Source organism: Mytilus californianus, unplaced genomic scaffold (assembly GCF_021869535.1).
Source record: "Mytilus californianus isolate M0D057914Y unplaced genomic scaffold, xbMytCali1.0.p SCAF_2, whole genome shotgun sequence".
Classification (NCBI taxonomy): Eukaryota; Metazoa; Mollusca; class Bivalvia; order Mytilida; family Mytilidae; genus Mytilus; species Mytilus californianus.
The window spans coordinates 93,117,005-93,133,214 of NW_026262668.1; the positions used below are offsets into that span (position 1 = coordinate 93,117,005).

The following is a 16,210-nucleotide window of genomic DNA, read 5'->3' on the forward strand; positions in this document are numbered from 1 at the left end:
ATCTCTTATTGAAAAAAAACAGCCCTATGATTTGATCTTTTGGGAATTCCATTTTTCTTAAATACTTTGAATGGTAACAATTAAAATTAGCAACATTGTCTACATAATGCAAAAGCTACGAAACCAGATTTAAATATCTTCTACAAGAAAAAAGATATTTGTTTCAAACAATAGTCTTATTCATGTCCATGTATAATTGAAAATTAATTTTGTAGGTGATTTAGTACACACATCGTAAGGACCTGCTGACAAGGACAGGTTAATCATGTATATATTTAACAAGGACATATATGTGTATATATAATGAGCAAACAAATTGTTGTGTGTTTAAATATTTGATTTATTTTTAAATGCTTCACTTTAAGGATAGGTTATGGTTTACTAAGATTTAAAAAAAAACAATTGTTACAGGAAACTATATTAGAAATTCAATATAAAACATTAATCTATATTTGCCCAAATGAGGAAGGTGTGCCTTTGTTTTCTGTTTATGTCAAGGAAATATTAAAGAACTAATAGCCTGAAAGAAAAATTAAACTGCAATATTAAACATAGTTCTTCAATTCTTTGTTCTGAGCTTGCACATATTCACTTTTGATAAATGGTTTTGGTGTGAAATGTCTGTTTGGTTGACATTTTCAGAATTTGTCAGAAGATAACCCTACTGTTGGTACCAGTAAGGACCAGAACTGTAGAAAATAAAGAAGATATCTATTTTGTACTGATATTAATACCCTCAAACTGGTCTCTTGTTGTTGTGCTAGCCCCGAGTGCGGGAGGACTTGGTTTTGATCCCTGGCTTGATCACACTGTTTAAGAATTTGCTGCTTCTCTGCTAAGCACATGGAATTTGGGGTAATTAAGAGCAAAGACTGGTCTTCTTGGAGTGAAATTAATGTGGGCAGGTAGGGTGACATGTCTTCCTGCAGACTGTTACCCTCTGAACTAGCATGTTAAAAATCATTCTACTACTGCATTGGGTTTGTTTTCATACAACATTACATGTTCTTGACCTGAATATGCATTTAATTTGCTACTCATGAATTTTAAACAGCATTGACATATATGCACATCTTTTTTTTATTATTTATTATAAGAGAGATAACTCTGGTTAAAAATCATAACTTAAAGTATCAAACTCTGAGTGATGTGCATATATATTGAGTAACTATTCAGTTTTATAAACTAAAGATAATGGGTTTCTTTTTTCTTTTTCAGTAGGGCAATGAGTTCCCTGCGGAAGGGGGCTCCTCCTCCTAGAATGAAAAAGAAGAATTCTGACACGGCTGTGATTAGTAATGGCAATGGAAGTACTTCACTATATTATGCAAATGATCCACCAGATGATGAAAACATGAATGAAATAGCTGATGAGAATGTAGAACTGACAGTACTATTGCCAGAGGGGAATGTCAGGGACACAAGTGTCAACTCTAAGTAAGTTTGTACTTATTCTGTTACAGAAAATTAGATGATGTAAATAAACTCATCATAGGTACCAGGATTTTGGAATTTTGAATGACAGACAGTCTATAAAAGACTCATCAGTGACACTCGAATCAAAAAAATTATAAAGGCCAAAAAAGTTTGAAGTTGATGAAGAGCATTGAGGACCCAAAATTCCGAAAGGTTTTGCCAATTACAACTAATGTAATCTTTTCCTGTAAGAGGAATGGCAAAGTGAATACACTTAAACAAGCATTCATAATCAGCAGTGTAGAGTATAATAACCACCTCAATCAACTTCAAAGTAAACATATACACTCCGTCACTCAAACACACAATAGACCAGGAAATGTGTTCTATAATAGTCTGCATCAGCATGTTATATTTGCCTTAGCCACTGTTCTGGTACCAGCTAGAAGGTTATAGTTGTTTTCTGATAATAAAGTAAACAAGATTTACAATAGATCTTAAAACTTTTATAAAACTAAGCAGTACAAGAGAATATACTGTAATTCTCAAGTTCAGAAATGGTTATTGATTTAAGTTTTAAACTGAGGCATGGGAGATAACTCTATTTGGTTTCAGTTATCATCAACACTGAATAAGAAGTCCTATGGGTGAACTGAATAAATTGTTAATTTCAAATTATAGTGTTGACTCTTTTTAGTGGACAGTAATCTGAGTCAATACACATCTCAATGAAATTTTGTATAAATATTTTTTGGTATGTCAAACCATGTTTAACTTGTAATAGAATTGCTGTAACTGCTGTGCAAGTTTTTGAAATGAGGAAGTTGATGTTGCCATACCTTTTTTTAATCTTTAATGTTATCACAGTTCTTTCAGTGTGTAATCAACTCCTTACTTTGTAAAATGAATGTTTGCATTTAACTTTTCTTGATTGTCAGATTTGTAAAAGAGTACAAATAAAACACAACACAATAACGATTGTATACTGAGAGAAAATATTATATGTGTTGTGAGCAATGTTTTTTACCCTTAGTGGTGTGGGAGATGTTAAGTAAACAGTTTCCTACAGAATTCATCCTTCCACACTATTTATCTTTATTTCCTCCTGATTCATAGAGTATATATCAATGAAACTTTGTTGGTCTATATCACCCTGTCTGTTCTTCTGTTTGTCCAGCAAAAATAGTCTACAGGAACTACTTAATAGAAGTACTTTATAAATGGTCAGCACCTTGACAGTGATGAGTCGTGATCTGTAAGCACTTTACAGAACTAGTTCCTTCCTGTTTGCCAATAATTTGAATTTTCAAAATGTTGAATGAAAACAATTATTTTATCACACTTTTCTCAGAAACTATCTTCCAGAATGACTTCATATTTATTCAGCAGCCTTGTGATGAGTTGTAATAGATAAGCCCTTTTGGATCTGTCAGACACTTATTCCTGTTTTCCAATACATTTTTGAACTTTGAATTGCAAGTGGGGTATGCTAAACACAGCAATGTGTACATTTTTATGCCCCCACCGACACCGAAGGGGGCATTTAGTGTTACAATTGTCTGTGTACGTCTGTCCAAAAATGGTTTCCGTTTTCTAACTTTAGTTTGCCTCAAACAAATGTCATGAAACTTATACACAATGCTTATTACACAGACCAAGTTTGAATTTGGGTGATGTCACTTTTACTGTTCTTGAGTTATGTCCCTTTACAAATGGAAAAATTGCTGAATTTTTTGTTTCTGTCACTAACTTAAGTTTGCCTCAACCAAATGTTAGGAAACTTATACTCAATGCTTATTACCACAAAACTCAGATCAAGTTCGAATTTGGGTGATTTCACTTTTACTGTTCGTTAGTCATGTCACGTTATAATGTTATATGCAAGCTGGGGCGTCATCTTGTGTCCCATGGACACATTCCCCATTTATTTATTTTGTTTTTAATTTCAATGATTTTTGGAAACACAGCAAAACATGGGTTTAACCCTATCTAAACAAGGAAGGTGTTTTGTATTTACAACTCCTCTTGAAACACTGACTGCTTTTCATTGAAACTTTCTTAAGAAACTAAACGCCATTGGGCACCTATTTCATATTATGATCCAAATGAGTTTTATGGGGAGTTGCTTAGCAAAAATGACTTTTTCAAATTTTTACAAAAAAGGGGGTAGGGATTGAATTCATATGTGTGTGTGTATACAGATCAAAGAAGTTTTGAATAAAGTTTTAGATATCAACTTGTAAACTAAATGATATACCTGTGAGAAAATGTTAACTACTGAAATTTTTTTATACTGTTTGAGAATATCCAGAGTTGATGAAAAAAGTAAATGAATTCAATCATTAATTGAACATTTCAGGTAGCTGTGGAACTTTATCATGTGCAATTAAACAGTGTTTCCTCAAATTTATTATTTGTTTGTGTAGGAATTTCAATAGAGAATCATAACCTCATCTATTTTTAACAACAAAATAACATTAACTTGACAAAACTGTGTTATATTTACATATCCCATGTCCCTCTCAAAAGACTGGTTGTATTGGGAGATTTTTAAGAAACAATTGGAATAAGGCTTCCAGGGAATTTTTAAAATTTTAGTAAGTGCAAACTTAGGAATACATTTTAATCACATTTGATTTTAACTTAATAATTCACAGATCTCTTAATGTTTGAAATCTTTCCCTCTTTCCCTTTATTATTTGAAGAAGAAAAAACTTTTTGTTCAAACATATTTTTTTCCTATTTAAACTTGTTTTATTTAGTGTCATCTTAAATATAAAAACCCCAAGTAAGTCCAGAGTATCTGTCTTAGGGATCACTTAAACAATGACAGATATCATTTGCCAGGGAGATTATGAATTTAATAAATCATGAGGCTTTGTGTAATCTATAATTATCACAGAATACCTGTAATTAACATAGTAACACCTGTAATTAGAGACTTGTACACTGCTGGATACAGTGAGATGTATTCACCTGGACAAACCTTTACACACCTGGAATTTCTTTTTGAAATCTACACTAGTTCAATTGTAACTAATTTAAAATTGATCAACTCTTGCTTTGATCTTAATATTATAGTCTATTCTATATTGATAGTTAAGGTAATAATCTATATAAAAAGGGAGAATTGCACAAAAATATACTCATAAACACATAAGGAAAGGTTGGATATATCTAGTAAGTATCAAAATGAAAAAAAAATGAAAAAGGTAATCAATTGTATGATTATCCTTCTTAATAAGATATTTAAAAAATCATACATTTACTTCTGAAGTACATTTATTGCAACTTAATTTCATTATAATACTATAAAAAAAAAACACAAAATAATTTTCATGCATATTATTATACCTAGAGCAGTATTGCCATCAATAATTTTTTCTGTATTCTGAAAAAAGTTTTATCCCATATTTAAAAGGCAATTTTGTAAAGAGTTGTCAGATAATGAAATGCAGTAGATGCAAGGTTTATTAGTCCTTTTAAATACACATAGAACCATTATTAATAATCTAAAGACAGATAAAAAGTTTCAAGTTAATTGAATCGCAGATAAAAAGAACTTAATCCTGGTTTATAGTAGTCTTAAACTACAAATAATGATGTTCTTGTTTTTTGTTTTAAAATTCACTTGTTTAGAAAGAAAATGAGTTTGAGCTACATGTATATAAATTGTTGGATTGAAAATAGAAAAAGTTTTCGAAATTATGTGTCAAGACTGGGACTAAACAATCATTAGTCCAAGGTCAGAGCAATAATCTTTTTATGTAGGATGATATTTTGTAATAAAAAGCACTAACGTAGCAATATATTTTATTTTTCATCTTTTCATTTAAAAGTAACCTTAAAAAATTACTATAGTTAACCAAGGATTTGTATAGTGTCTTACTATACAAATCCTTGAGTTTACATATATAAATAAGCAAATATTAGGGAAAATACAGAAACATATAAATCTGATTTTGATTTAAAAAAGAAACAGACTATAATAGATTTACCTGCTCATCCATTGAGGGGTCATGTGACCTCACTGCTTGTCAATATGTATACACACACAACAACACCTGAATGGAAATATTAAGAAGGGATGTTATGTGCCTTAGAGGGACTCTTTAAAAACCAAGGGGTCAGGTTCTTGATAGATTTTCTTGAATAGTGCATGGCTACAGCTATTCTAAAACTACAATGTTTAAAAGAAAGAAGAAAACTCTAAAACTGACTACAGGTGGTTCATGTTCTGACACAGGTGAAAATTCACAGGTAGAGTGTTTCTTAATTAATTTTAATTATAGTTATTAATTTTGTTAATTTCAGCATTCCCATGATGGATTTATTAGTGAATTTAGCAGCAACGAATAAGTTAAGTCCTGCAGGATATACAATTGTGGTTTTGAATGAGGAAACAAGAAAACCAGTGGATTATAAACCAAACCAAACTATTGGGTCCCTGTGTCCTAAAAATGTTAATGGGACCCCAAGACATCTTACTCTTCAATTAGCTCCTAAAAAGGGAGATTCTGAAAAGCAACGAAATGTTAAGAATGCTCAGCCTTTTGAGGTATGTATGTAAACAAGAGAATTTAGAGTTTGACATATGGTTAAAAATAAGTATCTACCCATGTAATATTCAAATACACAGAACACTCAAGAAAAAACCTATAGAAAAAATTAATGAATGATCTTTTTCCAGTTCCACATGTTTTTTCACATACCTTGATATAGGGATATACTTTAAAAAAACTTAATTGTCAAGTTTTTCAGCCTTGTCTGAAACTGGTCCAATATGAACCAAGTTAGCAGGTATACTGTATTTCATGCCCTTTGTTTTCATTTTAGTTTGATTAGGAGAAAACATGGCTGTTGTATGACATTCCTTATTTTGATAAGATCAGTTTATTCAAATTATACCTGCGTTGATTATACCTTAGTAAGCAAGCACTAAGTGACCTACAATCTTATAACTGAGCATGAGAATGCATCTTGACAAGGACCTCCCATTAAAAGGAGGCTTTTTACTTACATTGACTGATGAAGTATTACATTGTATGTCAGATCTCAGATGCTAAGTTTTTTACATCTTACTTGGTGTTAGGATGCATCTTAGGAAGAAAAGCAGCCTCCCTCAACAAATAGGTCACCTGACTTCATTGACTTTTATTAAGATTTATATCTGAGTTCACATCTTAGATACTGTCTATGTGACCTACAATTATAGAGCTATTGGACTATAGCAGCCCTTCTTAAATGGTAGGCCACTGTAACCAATTATACAATTGAGTTCATTTTCCAGATACATGTAGTAAGTGACCTACAGTTGTACTATTTTGTGAGGATCTGTTCAAGTTTAACACAAAAAACAGTCAGGTCCTTTTCTTTGGAAAGTTGAATTCCACTTTTCTAAAAAAATTTATTATGAGATAGATCTGAAGTTTATTAAGCCAATTTTGAGTCAAGGCAAAATTTGTGATTGAAGATGACCTACATTATATTCTTGAACATTTATGATTGTGTTTGAAACATTTAAAGAAAATCACTGGGAGTCCATACAAGGAGTAATGGATATCTGAACTGACTTTAATATATCCCAGCAATGTGCTTAGCTGTATATATCACCAGATGCATTGTTTGCTGACCATTTTAAGATTTAGTGTTGTATGATGTTGCAGAGATTATAATATACAGATCATCAGTACACACACGAAATCATTTTAAAATTGCAATTGAAATTGGAATTTGATGCATATAACATTAACTTAGGAGATATAAGTCTAATATGTTAGTACTCTGTCAACAAAAAATGTTATACATGTACCCTTACATTAACACAAAGCTACTTAGATATGGACAAAAACCTAATATATATAGAGGAGGCATTCTGTTGATTTTCTAATGCTATAACCATGACATACTATTGCATACAGACCAACATTACACAATTAACATATGCACTTGCACTGACAAATTTTACCAAGCAGACTGTGAATATTAATTTTAGTTCATTGGTAATTGATATAGATAATTATGAATTTATTGAATTAGCTATTCAATTAGATACAGTTTATATCTCTAAGAAGTAGTAATTTCACTTACTTGTAAACTGAAATAATAGGAAAATTGGAAAAGTGAATAAGATGGACTTGGTTAAGTTTACACTTTATGTCAAAAGATATGTTTATAAGGAATACTAAAAGTTCACCAGAGCATGCTTGACGTTAATGGTGACAATAGACGCATGATATGATTACTAAAATTTAAATGTGTTGTAATGCATTTTGATTGCTTAGAATTCTACTCTCAAAAACAATAAATTATTGATATTAAATGTAGATATAAAATTTGTAAAACATTGTCTTTAATGTAATATATATATAAAAAACTTAACTTTAAATTGGGTCATATAGTTATAGTAAAATCTGAATTGCTGGTGACGTTTCCCAAATTTAATAAATGTGACAAGTCAAAATCTTTATAATGGATTTAAAGTAGGGGGGAAAATAAATTAGTAAAGAACCATCAATTAGTTTCAAACTTCTGTGACTAGTGTTTGCCACTTTCTCTTACCACAGAAATCTTGCTTTTAAAAAAATCTAGAAAACCTGACAAAAATGGCCATGGCATGAAGAATTAAACTGAAAGTCTTTTATTTCAAATTCTATCATAGTCAGAATTCAGGTACTTTTATTTCTTCTTTTAGTCTGATAAGAACTAGATATTTGTGACACAAATGAACGATACAATTAGAAATAAAGCAAATTTTTTGTTTTGCATTAAGTCATCGTATGGGATGTTAATTTTTGAAATTTTTAATATTGAACAAATTGTCAATTCCAACTTAGAGTTACATGGACAAATAAAAGTAGCAATACATAATATTTTGTGCACTGCACAGTGATACTGATAGACTTTTACACCTTCAGGAAGTTGTCAGAATTTGACACAGTTTTAAAGATTTTTAACACCACTTCATGTAAATATACTGCCAGAAGGTGACTATGTTAATCATCTTAATTCACATAATAGTTTTTGCATAATATTGTGACAAGACAAGTGTGTGCAGCAGACATGCATGTAATCAATGAAGAGTGAGGGGATCTGTAGACATGCATGTAACCAATGAAGAGTGAGGAGATCTGTAGACATGCCTGTAATCAATGAAGAGTGAGGGGATCTGTAGACATGCCTGTAATCAATGAAGAGTGAGGGGATCTGTAGACATGCCTGTAATCAATGAAGAGCTAGGGGATCTGTAGACATGCCTGTAATCCATGAAGAGTGAGGGGATCTGTAGACATGCCTGTAATCAATGAAGAGTGAGGAGATCTGTAGACATGCCTGTAATCCATGTAGAGTGAGGGGATCTGTAACCATGCATGTAAACCATGAAGAGTGAGGGGATCTGTAGACATGCATATAATCGATGACGAGTGAGGGGATCTGTAGACATGCCTGTAAGCCATGAAGAGTGAAGGGATCTGTAGACATGCCTGTAATCCATGAAGAGTGAGGGGATCTGTAGACATGCATGTAATCAATGAAGAGTGAGGAGATCTGTAGACATGCCTGTAATCAATGAAGAGTGAGGGGATCTGTAGACATGCATGTAATCCATGACGAGTAAGGGGATCTGTAGACATAACTTTAATCAATGAAGAGTAAGGGGATCTGTAGACATGCATGTAATCAATGAAGAGTGAGGGGATCTGTAGACATGCCTGTAATCCATGAAGAGTGAGGGGATCTGTAGACATGCCTGTAATCAATGAAGAGTGATGGGATCTGTAGACATGCATGTAATCCATGACGAGTAAGGGGATCTGTAGACATGCCTGTAATCAATGAAGAGTAAGGGGATCTGTAGACATGCATGTAATCAATGAAGAGTGAGGGGATCTGTAGACATGCTTGTAATCAATGAAGAGTAAGGGGATCTGTAGACATGCATGCAATCAATTAAGAGTGAGGGATCTGTAGACATGTATTGGTGTGGGATTTGATGAAAACACTTTCTCTGCCCATCTTAAATGGAAATGAATTGAACAAAATTTATCCTAGCAGTTACAAGTTTTATGCCTTATAGACACGTGTAAAGCCAGGATTTGAAAAAGAGGGGCCCCTGGCAAGACAACATGAAAAGTGGGACTTCTCTATGTTTTAAACATACATGTATATGTACAAAATGCAGCTCCATAAGATGGCCCTTAAGGCCCCCTTAATCTGCCTCTGATCAATACCGACACGGGTGTTTTCCTTGGCAGATTTTCTGGATTTGTCTTTTGATGTCAGTTATGGTATATCATGTCTAAGTTTTTCTGCTTATAAGTTTCAAATTGATCAAAGTCATACAGTTTGAGATTTTCAGTGCGAGATCATTAACTCTCTTCACATTTAATTCAAGGCATTATAACTTCCAACTTAACCTTAAAGATGATATGTGTGTGCTTTTCATCCCCAAAATTTTGTTGAGGTTAAAAAAAAACAGTGTTAAACAGATCGATTTAGTCAAAATTAAATCTCGTTCATTTACATCTCGATAAAAGGAAACTGTATTAGTTGTACAAGATTTTGTCATCGTTAAGTTGACTTCCTGTAGAACAAGAAATGTAAACAAGAAAATTATCTTGACCACCATAAAATATCAAAGACAATGGAATGTTTAACTTGTTGTTTATTAAGAGTTGATGACGATTTTCAAATGGAGGTTAGTCATAAAATCATGTGATTTGTCCATGTAAAACATGAGATATTTAGTTTTTATGTTTTTGAAATTAAGTTCAGTTAAGATGTCAGGACAGTACCCTCGTTTTCACAAAGATCTGTACTCATTTTTCCTGTAAAAAATATTAGCTTTATTTCATGTCCTGTGTAGATGATCTATGTCAATATACCAAAGATACTGATTCATATGAATAATGCAGGATTCCTATAGATGTCTTGAGATGACTTCAGTACAACTTTATTTTTTTAGGGAGGAAATAAGACATTAATTCAGAACATTAGAATTATATATGAAATGGGAATGCTGATTTTACTGTACAGTCCTTATAATTTAGGGTTTATTAGGAATCAATGTTGATATGGTTGAAGTTCAGTTGCAGCTCCTAGAAAATGGCCATCATATTGGACATTATCTGGTCAACTCACACCTTCAATGAATAGCAAGCATTCACACTATATAATTTATAACATATTCTTGTATACATGTACATATACATGTATACATTTTTCTTTATATAGGAAGTGTTGAAATTGCATGTGTCCATATGAATTAAGACTATAGTAGAACAAGGAAGTAATAGATTTATAAGGGTTATTACCATTGAAGTTCTCTACTTGTATAAATTGTTCCTGATACATGTATGTTTATACTGATTGGTCTTATGAAGATAGATAGACTGTTGTAGTGAATCTTGAAACTAATCTTAACTGATGAATGACTACTCTTGACAAAGTTATAAAATGTAATTTCCTTGATAAATATTATAAGTCACTTGACTTGTGTAATACTGATGAATATTTATAAGTCGTTAACATTCTACATCATATAAATGAATATATATTCCAGTTAAAATAATTTAGTGCTTACAAATTTTTGAAGGGTGAAAAGGTAAAAACACTAACAATTTTTATCAAGCCTGCGAAAATTTCACGGAAGCGAGACATAGCGATCATAGATTCCGTCTGCTGCTTCAACATTTAGACATCAATAACTTTGTCAAACCTTCATCGAAATTTAGGAAATTTGGACAGAAGCTTGTTTATGACCAAAATACAGTATCCAGAGCAAAATTTTGAAAATATTTATTTTCATTTTTCTGTATTTTACTGATAAATGGACTTAGTATTTTTTTACAGTTAACAAGTAGATACAGTCTGGGGTTAAAGTTTGTTACACATCCATTACTTTGTCAAACCCTCATAGAATTTAATGAAATTTTGACAGAAGCTATTTTATGATTGAGAGATTATGTCTGACACAAACTTTTGACAATATATTTTCATTTTCAGTATTTTTCTGATAGATGAACTTAGTTTTTTACCGTTAACATTTACAGACAGTCTGAGATTAAATTTTTTTGACTTGATAAATTTGTAAACCTTCATGCATATGATTTTTTTTTTTAATTCTGTATTTTACTGATAAATGGACTGACTTTTTAAGTCAACATTACACTTTTACACTGACAGCAGCAATTGTAGGTGAGACACATGGTTCCATGGAACCCCTTATAAATTTTTAGTATCACAAACATATTTATTTCTTTGTTATTTGTACTAATGTTGTGAAAGTTTAAGCTTCATATGGAATGAGATTTTTGTTTTAAAAACTTGAGATCTATTTTGTCTTAGTAGTGGTATCCCATTAGCACTGTCTGTAAGGGTTGGAAAGTATATCTGTTATTTTATTGATGATTTCTAGAGAGGTTGAGTAAATTCATCATGTTGCATCATTCAATCTGTAATTTTTGTCGAGCCTGCGACTTTTGTCGCAAAAGTTAGACATAGCGATCCTACATTCCGTCAGCGGCGGCGTCCACAAATATTCACCCTGTGGTTAAAGTTTTTGAAATTTTAATAACTTTCTTAAACTATCCTGCATTTCAACCAAACTTGGACAGAAGCTTGTTTATGATCATAAGATAGTATCCAGAAGAAATATTTGTAAAAAAAAAAATCCTGTTTTCCTTATTTTACTCATAAATGGACTTAGTTTTTCTGCCAGTTAACATTACATTCACTCTGTGGTTAAAGTTTTTGAAATTTTAATAACTTTCTTAAACTATCCTAGATTTGTACCAAACTTGGACAGAAGATTGTTTATAATCATAAGATAGTATCCAGAAGAAAATTTTGTAAAAAAAAAATCCTGTTTATCCGTATTTTACTCATATATGGACTTAGTTTTTCTGCCAGTTAACATAACATTCACTCTGTGGTTAAAGTTTTTCAAATTTTAATAACTTTCTTAAACTATCCTGGATTTGTACCACACTTGGACAGAAGCTTGTTTGTGATCATAAGATAATATTCAAAAGTAAATTTTGTTAAAAAAAAAATCCTGTTTATCCGTATTTCACTTATAAATGGACTTAGTTTATCTGCCAGTTAACATTACATTCACTCTGTGGTTAAAGCTTTCAAAATTTTAATAACTTTCTTAAACTATCCTGGATTTGTACCACACTTGGACAGAAGCTTCTTTATGATCAAAAGCTAGTATCTAGAAGGAAATTTTGTAAAAATTTATTTTCTGTTTTTCCGTATATTACTTATAGATGGACTTAGTTTTATTCCAGTTAACATTACGTACAGTCTGCAGTTAAAGTTTTTAAAACATTTATTAGATTCATAAACCTTCTTGGATTTTTACCAAACTTGAACAAAATATCTTACAATCAAAAGATAGTATCTAGAGGAAAATTTTTAATAATTTTTCGTCATTTTTGTTGAGCCTGCGACTAACAGCAAAAGTAGGCAAGACACTGGGTTCCGCGGAACCCTTACAAATTTTTTTTACCAGTTATAATTTGTTGTTTCAAGAGGTTGACATTTTATTTTGGATTTACAAGCATCAGTGTTCTTGAACTTACTTACCTTACACTACATACATTGTACCTTGCGGTAGCGATCCTATCTCAACCATGAGAAGTAGGTAAAGTTTCCAGCCTACAGTTAAATAGAAGACTAATAAATAGATATTTGCTGGTTCTTTGTGGATTAAGAAAAAAGACTGGTTAGCTCCAAGTCACAATCATGTGTCCCAGGGAAGGGAGACATGTGCTCCATAGGCTGTTGAACTGGCACATTAAAAATCCCACTAAAAGCATGTTGGTCTTATACAAACCTCCAACGGGTTCATATTCATAAATATGTTGATGTATAAATCAACAGCTACATCCTATTGGAATGTGGTCTTTTAATTTTATACTTCATGTAGGGTGAGTGCCTAGTACTCTGCCTATTGATAAACCTTGTTATAATTTGTCATGAGTCTATAGGTGATATGTTGCGAGGCATATTTCTTGCCCCTGTTCAATATCTACCGTACTCATTTTACAGTGGAAGTCCAAGATTCTCTCCCTTCATCCAGGTCGACCTACCTTGCAAAACCTACCGTTTGTATTGATTGTTAATTTATTCTCATCCTGAAAAGGGATGAAAAATTTACCCCTGGACCCTAAGCCAGCAACAATCAATGATATGCATGTAATATTTGCCACTGGTCATTGAACACAAATCCATCATTATATCATCGTCATACTGTTGTGATTGTCCCTTTTGTAAGTGGAGACTTTTCTTTCAAATCTCTCCATAAATCTAAGATTTTATTATATAAAGAATCGATCATTACCTGTATTGCCGATACAAATTTCTTCTATTAGTTTCAGAAGTTACAGAATAACCTGTATTGTTTGACTTTGTTTATACGACTGATTAAAAACAATTTATTTTAAATCAGTTGTATAAACAATCTGTATGTATACAATATTCTATATAATAGTAAATGTGTTAAATACCTATAAACAAATATTTGGCCAACATTTTGTGGATGCAAGATATATTTGGTGTAGCATATGACATTCCAAACTTCTGTTTGCTAATATTTTTGGTAAATATTTGAACAATGCCAGTAGCACATGCATCAATATTGAGAAACGGTTACCAACATTAATGCATTATTTTGTTTCTAGTGTACAAGCTCATTATGTGAATGATGTGACTAAATACATGTTTTGATATGCACATTGTGAGATGTCACACAATTCCATTATGTACATGCACACAATGTGAATAAAGCGAATCAATGATGTGATGGAGTGACATTTTTGCTGTTTTTAAAAGTGTGCTACCTTAATTACAAATACGGGAAGCACATTTGTAAACAACACACAAGCTAAAGGAGAGAGGAACATTTCATTGATGATACATTAGTGACATGACACCACATCTACAAGTCATAACTCACACAGGGCACTACCTATTTACATGTATCTAGAAACTAGTTAGCTATGTATGACAGGGGATGATTTAACAGAAGAAATTTCTCCTTATTTCTTGAATGAACTTAACCATGTAACTATGGAATGTCATATGACACATTGTTTAGAAAAGGAACCAGTTGTTATCTCTGCAGATGAGATTGTTTTTCACAATATATTTCAACATTAAATGATAATTTTCTATTTTCTCAGCAACAGTAAAATGTTAAGTTAAGAAATCTTTGGCTATTGCAAAGGTAATGTGGAGTATGAACAAGAGCATTATATTTTACAAGCTACAAACTGCAATTAATATTTCTATGGTGAATAATAATATGAATTATTCATGATTCAATGTATAGCACTGTTGCAGAACTTTCAAAATAATAAAAATGTTACATTAAAATAAGAAGATGTGGTATAATTGGTAATGAGACAACTACCCACCATAGACCAACTGACAATTAGATGTAAGCAACTATAGGTCAAGTTATGGCCTTCAACAATGTGCAAAACCCATACCGCATAGCAAGCTATAGAAGGCCCAACAGGACAAAATGTACAACAATTCAAACCAAAAAAACAAAAAAAAGTCAGCTTGATATATGTACAAAACTGGAGTAATTTGCTGTTTGCAATACCAGGGATTATTGTAGGCTATATCATTTATTATAATATTTTATAGCTATTCAGTATGTATTAATCTCCCTATCCTTATTTTACAGATGACAAAGAGATTTACAGTCAATCTACCTCAAAATCAGAAGAAAGTACTACGCATAAGTCCCAATACACAACTGGAAGTCATACGACAACAAATATGTTCAGAGAAACATCTCGACCCTTTTCGTTACACATTTCAACTCCCTTCTGATCCCTACAACAATCTTGATATGCAGTTGACTGTAGGAGATCTGAAATCCCAGGAAATAAACATGACTGGTGCAGGTAAATTGAACATAAACTGATTACAAAATACCAGTTTCATTTGTTGTATTCAACCATGGATTAGAATTAAATAACTTATATGAATGGCCCAAAAAGTTGATGAGTAATAAGGGGACGGATGTGTATTTTTTTTTAACTGAATTTCTTGAGCTTCTTATAGTCCCAAGGGCTGAAGGACTGAATTTATTTTGGGTAGAATTATAAAATGGAAATCCAATCTTTCATTACAATGGCCTTATGGGTTCAGGACATTTTATCAGGACATACTTAAGACCAGCATTGTATGAATATGAGATTACTATTATAATGCAACATACTAAAGATATACTAAGATTTTGAACTTTAAAAAATATCATAAGTAAATAAACCAAATCTTTGAACTAAAGACATTTTTAACAATATTAGATATAAAATATCATGTTCTTCAGAAATTATACTGATATAAGTTTTATAATTTATAATCACTTGTCCTTCTCAGTAAAAATTTAATTCATTCTAAATACATTGAAAAATATCAGAGGACAAAAACTAATAATTTGTCACCAATTATCTACCAGTTAATATAGTGTTGAAGCCTTGTAAAGGGTTTCTGAGATTTTTATGTTTTTTTTAAACTATAAGGTTGTGTGAGAAGGTCACTTGTGCAGTTTACATGTAAAAAAGTAAATCTGCAATGAAACAAAAACAAAAGAAATGATAGATAATAATGAATAATTATGTTTCCCCTTACTGAGACTATATGGATGATACAGCACCATTAAAAAATCACGTACCCTTATCATGTCAATAAATATTATACTTATACTGTCTTAAAGGGCTAGACCGTGGTTCTGTTTTACATAGAGAAAAAAATCTGAACTCAAGATACT

At 31.7% G+C, this 16,210-nt stretch overlaps 1 protein-coding gene across 12 annotated transcripts in view; it reads left to right on the top strand.

The window, feature by feature from the left end:
* LOC127730408 (ankycorbin-like) overlaps positions 1 to 16,210 on the top strand; it is a 77,778-nt gene that overhangs the window by 40,650 nt on the left and 20,918 nt on the right. For 10 of the 12 annotated variants that reach the window (XM_052238796.1, XM_052238805.1, XM_052238804.1 and 7 more), the window contains exons 2-4: positions 1,219 to 1,437; positions 5,731 to 5,974; positions 15,119 to 15,341. In XM_052238796.1, the coding sequence (XP_052094756.1) occupies positions 1,219 to 1,437; positions 5,731 to 5,974; positions 15,119 to 15,341 (686 nt within the window). Of the gene's footprint in view, positions 1 to 1,218; positions 1,438 to 5,433; positions 5,677 to 5,730; positions 5,975 to 10,021; positions 10,115 to 15,118; positions 15,342 to 16,210 lie in introns of those variants that run through there. The other 2 variants (XM_052238807.1, XM_052238808.1) reach the window with 2 other exon arrangements.